The 8,578-nt window shown below is 35.6% G+C and overlaps 2 protein-coding genes across 4 annotated transcripts; both read right to left on the bottom strand.

Moving 5' to 3' along the window:
- Positions 1-916: 916 nt before the first annotated feature.
- On the bottom strand, positions 917-2,731 carry LOC120156978 (UDP-glycosyltransferase 71K1-like). Its single transcript, XM_039168247.1, has one exon. It carries the CDS (start codon positions 2,641-2,643, stop codon positions 1,138-1,140), a length of 1,506 nt encoding a protein of 501 aa, XP_039024178.1. The 5' UTR covers positions 2,644-2,731; the 3' UTR covers positions 917-1,137.
- A 2,179-nt stretch (positions 2,732-4,910) lies between these two features.
- On the bottom strand, positions 4,911-7,384 carry LOC120156827 (transcription factor bHLH122-like). 3 transcript variants are annotated; one of them, XM_039168086.1, is made up of 6 exons: positions 6,617-7,384; positions 6,011-6,333; positions 5,730-5,906; positions 5,414-5,479; positions 5,263-5,331; positions 4,911-5,181 (listed from the first exon to the last, which is right to left on the bottom strand). In XM_039168086.1, exons 1-6 carry the CDS (start codon positions 7,161-7,163, stop codon positions 5,113-5,115), a joined length of 1,251 nt encoding a protein of 416 aa, XP_039024017.1. In that variant the 5' UTR covers positions 7,164-7,384; the 3' UTR covers positions 4,911-5,112. The 3 variants fall into 3 exon arrangements, with proteins under 3 accessions (XP_039024017.1, XP_039024015.1, XP_039024016.1); XM_039168084.1 differs by having other exon boundaries at positions 4,920-5,181; positions 6,011-6,339; XM_039168085.1 differs by having other exon boundaries at positions 4,920-5,175; positions 6,011-6,339.
- Between the last annotated feature and the right edge of the window lie 1,194 nt (positions 7,385-8,578).

Raw genomic sequence — 8,578 nt, 5'->3', positions numbered from 1 at the left:
TAGATTTTTTTTATAAATCTAAAATAGTGTAAGGATAAATTTGTAATTTAACCTTCGTAGAATTTTTATTATTTAATGACAGAATAAGGATATTTTTGAAAGAAAAAAATTAAGGGCATTTTAGTCCAAAACGCCGGTAATCCAACAATACCTAAGGAAATGGAGGTAATGACATTCCCGGTAATATACCCCAAAAAATCTACTATTGGTAATAAAACATTACCGGGAATGAGATTCCCGGCCAATATTCCTTGAACCAAACACCCCCTTATTGGTTTAGATCGTGAGTTTTTTCTATATTGATTTGGTTAAAACTTAATAAATGTTTTATTTTAATAGATTTAAAGTTTCACATCGATTAGAGTTCTTAACGAATTGAAATAATCTATTTAATATTTGATTCGAAAAATTTCCGAGTAATTTAAAAAATATATATATATTGATTTTTAAAAAATATATTAAATTATCAATAATATTAACATTTATGTATAGATTTTTTCTAAAAAATGCAGTATAAGATTTTCATGTAATTAAAGTCTAAGTTCGAATTAGAGCTTCAATCGAGTTAAATTTAAGATTTTTTTTTGAGCTTTTACGAACTTCAATTAATGATTTTGAGTTTGAGTTTGAAAATTTTAATCACGAGTTTTCGAACCGAGTCGAACTTTATTATAAAATTTTCAAAACGAGTCAAGTTTAACGATTCTCAAATTCGACTTAGTTTGTTTATAGCCCTAATCACGATTGTCAACAAAGTCGGAGGACCATGAATGTACCCACAGACTAGGCAATGTATCAGTGTCTGGTAGACAATGAGCATGTAATTACCGGGACAGAATTGCAGCATTATGTGAAGGACAATTCACAAGTAGCGAGATAGAGCTGTTCATTATCCCTTTGGTTCGCCAACAACTGATCCCTCATTCTACGGCGGCTTTAACATTCCATTTGATGGTACAAGTTCACCAGAGGAACTACTTGACGATGACTTAATACAATACACAAGAAAATCACTCAACATATCAAACACTCACATCCATGTTCAAATAGCACCGTCATTAGTTTCCATAACAAGGATGCATTTGCAGGGTTTATTTTCAATATACACTACAGTAACCTACATGTATAGCATAGATATCAGGTGTTGCCTATCATATCCTCTATGAATCTTCCAATTGAATTAAATGAAGATCCACCTTCAGTAACAGCCTTCCTAGCCATCCCAGCTATTTCCTTCACTTTCTTCCTAACCTCGCTGCCTGCATCCATAATCTGCCGCACGCCTTCCTCTATCTCTTTTGCCGTCACAACTTCACTTGTCCCTCCCCTAAAATCCAACTTCATCACTACCGCCAATCCCATCTCCTTCATCATATATGCATTCAGTTGTTGTTCTGCATGCATTGGCCATGTTACTATCGGAACTCCACACCACAAGCTTTCCAGGATCGAGTTCCAACCGCAATGAGATACAAACCCTCCTACTGCCCTGTGGCCGAGCACCTCCAGCTGCGGTGCCCACCCGCATATCATCCCTTTCTCTTGAATCCTTTCCATGAATCCTTGTGGCAACATTTCCTCAGGATTCTTGTAATGAACAGTTCCGGCAGCATCATTTTGTGGCGGTGGCATATGGAAGGACCATAAGAACCTACGCTCACTCTTCTCTAGCCCAAGTGCTATTTCTTTCGCTTGGAGTGGTACATGGCTACCCATGCTTCCGAAGCAAAGATAAACCACTGATGATTCAGGCTGATTATCGAGCCATTTCCTAATCTTGTCGCGTTGGACCTGGTCCAACTCAGGGTGAGACAAACTGTTGAGGTGAATTACTGGTCCAACTGGATAAATTGGAGGGTTTTGCCCATTGTAAAAACAATTAACAGCATAAGTCTCAAGCTCTTCAAACGTATTTACAATGATTCCATTGGCAAGCCCGAACTTTTCAGCAATCTTGACAAGTGCGTTATAACCTCCATCCTTGTTGAACACAAAGGAAGGCAGAACACGTGAAGGGACGGGATTTACAAATCCTGGGATCAAATGTTCAAGATCCGTGTTTCCAGTCTCGGGTTTCGGGTATTCAAATACCGAGCTGTTCTGGAGATGTCGGGTTGATAGGTACAGCATCAGGCCAAAGAAGGCAGCATTTGTGGTTAAGTATATATAAGAAGGAAGACCCAATTCTGTAGCGATATCAACCATGGGGGAACAGAACAAATCAAGAACTAATCCTGCAACTCGGACTGAACCCGAATCCGGATCCAAAGTAGATGTCATGGACATAATATCCCTGACTGCATTTCTCACGGGGACAAAGTAGTTTTGGATGGCTTCATAGAAAAAGGCTTCTGGTGATAATTTATAAAGATCTAGTGAGGGAAGATCTACCTGAGGAAGGTGCATTATGTGGATTCGATCGGGTTCGCAAGCAGCAAGCGATTCGGTGTAGGCATCGGCAAAACCCGGAAACCATTTCATGGAAAGAATAGTGACTGATATTCGATGATCGAAATGGATAAGACGCTTTGCGAATTCACCAGTTGACACCAAGTGGCCCACTCCTGGTGCTGGAACAAATATCAGCTCCACTTTCTTCATCTCTGATCTGTTTAATCTTATTTCTTGCTCTGCTCGCTCCATAAATTCTCTATTTAGCCTTCACTTTAGGTAAACAATCGTCAGCTAGTTTGGTAGGTTGGGTAGCATTTTCTTCTTTTCTTTGTATTGAATCAACTAGGTTAGTTGGGTAGGTTGGGACAATACATTTTTAATAATTAATTATAAAAATAATATCTAAAAAATATATAAAATTATTAAATATTAGAAAAGAATGTATGGACATGTTGGAAACGAATTTGGATAAGTAATGTACAAGCTTATCTCCTATATTTAGGGTCGGGTTTGGACCGACCCGACCCGAAATATATATACCACCGACCAGAATTTGACCTGACTTTTTGAAATAAAATTTCAATCTGATCCGACCTGATCTAAAATAATAAAAATATTATTTTTATTTAATAAAAATAATGATTTAATTGAAAAAAATAATATATAGAGGGATATTATTATAATTATTCCTAAATATATATATAAAATTAGTTTTTATCCGGGTCAGGTCGAGTCGGGTATTTTTCACTATAAACCCGAATCCGACCCGGACATCATCTTTATAAAATCCAACCGACCCGATCTGAATCCAATTATTTTTAAAAAAGCCGACACAATCGAATCGGGTCGGGTTCGGTCCCTTGCCCATCCCTACCTATATTACTATCTGACTGCAGAATTTGGGAGTATGAACCAAGTAAAAATCCTTGGTCAATGCCCAAACAACGAATGCAGAATTTGAAGTACCATATACATGAACAAAATTCTTCTACCTCGAAAATATGTGTCTAACTGTGTCCCACCAATACATTTATAATGCGTGTTTCTAACTTAACCTTTCGTTAAACGCTATCCGTTTTAATTATATTTATTACTACTGCTGGTCTTTTTTTCTAAAAAAAATCCCAGGAATCATCTTCTACAGCAGAACGACAGTTACAAAACAAACTCTTGGAACAAATTATTTTGGAAGCTTAAATTATCTATTAAAATCATTTTGTTTATTTGAAAAGCATGCTCAAATAGTCTCCCTAGTAACCAAGAAATCAGGAAATATGCATTCTATTGATCTCTTAGTTTCTTGTCTTCTTGTTATTGCTCTAGAGCTGTCTACTTGGGTTCGTATTGCAGTTTCAGAACTACGAAACTTTGATTGCAATGTATTAAATCCTTCATTTATCATCAAATTCTTCAGAGTAATGTGAATCGTAAACTGGAAGTTGATACTTATCATCAAATTACCAGTGTTTTATGTTGCAGATAAATGAAACTTGTTTGAACAAAAGTAAGAGCAATCATGTAAATGTTGTTTTTTGAAGCCAGACACTCTACTTCCGGTGAAAGACGAATATTTGTTATTGAAGTAGGTTTGTCATCGCCATGAAGATCCCAATCTTGTTACGATTGTGAAGAAAGGTAGGCAAGGTTTTGGCATAGCTTTCGCTATAATTTGTAAACCTCGTAATTATATACTCTGTTGTATGGAATTCAAACTCTATATCTTTGAATTTATCAACATGAACTCTAGTTCCTCCATATTTCAAGATTCGGGCTTTATTGGTTTCAATTTGTGGGACTCTTTTATTTTCATGAATTTATCCAATATGAATTCCATGAATTTAGTTTTCCATAATTTGATTTTTTTTTCAACTTGTTGCTCTAGTCCGAGGACTATGGTTTGGCAAATCCTTCATTTCTTAATGCAACTTTCAGCTTGAATTTTGCCTAGAATTCCCATTGTAGTCGTCGTTTTGCTGTAGAAGATGATTTTTTTTTCTTTTTTGAAAAGGATAACGGCAATAGTAATAAATATAATTAAAACGGATACCGTTTGGTGAAAGATTAAGTTAAAAATACATGTCATAAAAGTATTGATGAGACATTGTTAGTGGCATGTTTCCGAGGCAAAAGAATTTTGTTCCTTATACATCATTATTAAGGATACTGAAATTTATATAATCTAACATACTAAAAACTATTTAAGTATCTTAAATATCATTATTTTTTATTAATTTGGAGTAAATAAAAAATAATATATTTTTAAAAATAACTCTTAACTATTTGACATTGACCTCTTATATTCTTAATATTTATAGTGTTAGAATTTAAAACCTGAAGAAATAATAATAATTATTTTACCAACGAAATTACTTAGTTCGTGCTCTCATACATCATTACTATAATACTAACAAAGTGAAAGGCAAAATCAAAAGCTGTGGTCCAACTCATAAACATAATTATTACTACATAAAAATCACTTGTTCCTACTATACAGCATACATCGATATCTGCTTCACCTAGCTTTTTTTCCGGCTCTCTTCTTTCTCTGCGGTTCAAACCCACATAATAAATGCTTTCATACATCCATTTCCCCCCTGTTTTTTAGTGCAAAAGAGCGAGCTGCTTTCGTATCTGCTTTTTTTGCGAAATAGTGGTTATTATGCATAAAACATAATAATCATAGGTCGCAACAACTGCAAAATTTGCTTTAATTAGCTATCATTGCTGCTGCCGCTGGCGTTGCGAGGAACACGAGCAATTTGCACGACTATCCGAGAGTGTCTGAAACTATCGAGACGTGGTGAACTCAAAATGGAAAAAAGAGAGGTTCCGTTGCAACTATTTCTTGGTGGGTTTAGGGTTCATTACCTTGATCTGTTTCTGGAGGTCTCTGATATAATCAACGGCCAAATCTAGCATATCGGCGGTGTTTGTTTGCTGCAAAACATGGAAATAAAAACGTGGGTTTTTTCCTTTTCTCATCCCCCCAACCCCAAATTTTAAATAAAGAATCTGTTACCTTATCCATGTTTGGAACAAGGTCTTGTAGTTTCTTCATGCGCTCACTTATTTTCGTTCTTCTGACCTGAATGTACGTAACAAAATATTTTAAATAAAGCTCGTGGATTTTCTATTTTCAGCAACAAACTCATTAATTTGCATGCAGTCATATAAATTATACATATAGAACTTATACTTTTCAAAATTTAATTTCGTATACAAATCATATTTTACTATATTGATTATATATTTTATTTATTTGTATAGATTATGCATGTCAAGTTTTAGAAGAAGAAAAAATAAAAGAAAGATGTAATGTAAGGTCCAAAGATAACCCTCTCAGCAATGCTTCTAGGGTGAGTAGCACAGCCTCTCTTGGCCCGGATCTTACAAGGAACAGAATCCTGATACTGCAAGAACATCTCAATGGCAGACATATCTGATGAACTTTTCGGTAAACTCAAGTGATGAGCCAAAAGTGGCGGCCGACCGTGATTGCCGTCGTCTGCGTCCTATCAGAGATTGACAACAACGACAACAAAAAGGGGGGAAATATAATTAGATGAGAATATTATTGAATATGAGAAAAACGTGGCATTGTATTAATGCATGCTACCTTAGTTTCTGCTCCGTCTAAGGCAAGGCCAGAAAGTGATCTATCATCTTCCCTGAGTCTTTTTATGCCAGACATGTTATCCGAAATCATCATGGAATTGTCCCAAGCAGCAGCTGGAAACCCTGAGGAGTAATTGCTGGGATGATTTTCACCAAAACCAGCATTTTCTGAGCTAATATTTTTGTTCCCCATCTCCACAATTGGAGATATCAGCCCGGAGGGCGGTGGTGGTGCCGGTGGCTTGCTTGCTGAATGGAATGCTGCTTCTCTGTTGCTTCTATTAGCGCTTCCATAATCTCCCATTCCCCTCATCGCTCCATAGCCTGCAACTTCATTACACTTGCAGTCATTCTCAGATTTTTTGACAAAGTACTCGGAACAAATGAAATTGACAATTATATTAATCAAATCCTCAAAAAGAGCAAAGAAAATGGTAAGTTCAATATCTTTGATTGGTCTGGTAGATTGAAAATTCCTTCTTTTATCCACGAAAAGAGTCGATTACAAGCTCATGGTACTGAAAGAAGCTTTTTCACTGATTATGGTGAAAAGAAGCCCCTGTGAGTCCTAACATGAAACTATATATAAAAACACAAAGGCACTTACTGTTTTCCATGTTTATTTTGGAGAACCACCCGGCAGGTGAGCTACTGTGTCTAACGAGATTCGATTTGCCGCCGCCCGTGGCTGAACCCGGTTGCTGATTTACCGAATACTGTTGAGGTTGGCTTTGGTATAGATTATGGGGAACAGGGGAATAATTCGCCTGCTGCTGCTGCAAAACCCCTGTTTGATCATCCATTGGCGTCATAACATGCGTTTGCGGCTCGATTTTCACTGTTGTGTCTCTAACAGGAGAAGTCGGCGTTATGTTGCAAACATTCTGCTCTGGAATCTTCTCTGTATTAGCATCACCGCTACCACCAGCAGCGTCATCGCCGCAAGACAAAAACTTCGCGATAATTCGTTCTGTTTCTGGACTGGAAGGCTGATTTAGAATCTCTCGGCAGAAATCCCAGTCCAAGATGTTGGAAAAATACGAACTCGGTGCAGATTGGTACCTCGTCAACCCAGAGTTCATATGCCTCTGATTGTGTTGACGTTGATGATAATCAATATGATGATGATGGTAGAGTTGAAGATCTGACTCCATTTCTTCCTTCACAATTTCACAAATAATTGTAAAACCCCCAAATCAGTAACTAATTTTCCTGTTGTCAGGAGATTTCAATTCAGAGTCGAAGGGCCCAATTAGGAATAACCAAAGCCTCTGCTTGTTTCCCAAGAAAGTAGCTCCAGAAAAACTTTTCTCGGAAAGCTTCATCTAATACAACAAAGAGAACACCAAGAAATATGAAACTACTTTGTGTGGATCAATTTTAAGAACCCCAAAGTTGAATCACAAGAGTTTGACTGGCTTGAAACTCAAGTTCTAGTGTTCTACCACTACTAGGCTATCAGAGGATGATCCAAAAACAGAGGAAAACAGAGATTCCAACACGAAGTTCTTCACTTACAATCAAAACTGAACGAAACCCATTTTTCTATTCATGGAACCAGGGCACTTAGCTGTAGAAGATAACACACATAAGGCTAAAAAAAGAAACAACAAAAGAGAAGTGAGCCGCTTAATGAAAGGAATATAATCACAAAAACAGAAGAAGAACAAAAATATAATCACCACCCTACCTCTCGTGTCTCTCCACTTTGGAATTCACTTAATTTTTATCCCCTTCTTTCCCCTTCAGTTCTATCTTGACATGTGTTTCGGGGCTGATAATTGTGTTGATGCAACTCAGTAATGGGAGAGAGAGACAATGAAATAGAAAGGAAAAAAAAAGAGAAGGGTTAATTGAGGACTGAGGCATCCCCCCAAAAAAAAATTGTATCGGAAGTAACAGAGTGCCTCAGATTTAGTGCGTTTTTATTTTATTTAAGATTTATTTTAAGTACGAAACAAATATTTTAGTACCACAAACATATTTAATCGGTTAGTTAAATTATTTATCTTTATTTTTTATATTCTCTTAGAATATGTGTTTTAAATTTAATAGGAGCACTATACTTTCCCTCCTAAAATCCTCTCATCATCTCTCGTTTAGATATGATTAAGATTAAATTTAAAATTTGTTAAGAAAATATTTTAGTACTTAAACATATATCTAGATATTCCAGATTCAAATATTGTATTTACAATAGTGTTTAAGTATTTATTACTATGTAACTAAAAGTATTTTTAATATATATTATATTGTAATTATTTCAGACTAATACAAAATATTTATTCAACAAAATGTTTATTTTAAAATAAATATTAGAAATATAATATTTTTATGTAGACATTTTAAGTAGTTTTTATTAATATATATTATTTTTTTATTTATGTATTTAAATTATAATAATTTTATCTAGACATTTGAAGTATTTAAAATATAAACATAAACATTATAGATAAAGGAGCCTTGATTTTGGTTAAAGTTGGTACTATACTTTTAGGGCAACCTGAGCTCGAAGCTCATATTTTTGGGGTAGTTGAACACAGAGGAACATAGACGAGTCCTATTTTCA

Source organism: Hibiscus syriacus, unplaced genomic scaffold, assembly GCF_006381635.1.
Source record: "Hibiscus syriacus cultivar Baekdansim isolate YM2019G1 unplaced genomic scaffold, ASM638163v2 tig00111238_pilon, whole genome shotgun sequence".
NCBI classification, from domain to species: domain Eukaryota; kingdom Viridiplantae; phylum Streptophyta; class Magnoliopsida; order Malvales; family Malvaceae; genus Hibiscus; species Hibiscus syriacus.
Note: the sequence above shows the minus strand (reverse complement) of the source record. Positions and strands in the feature narration are given on the sequence as shown.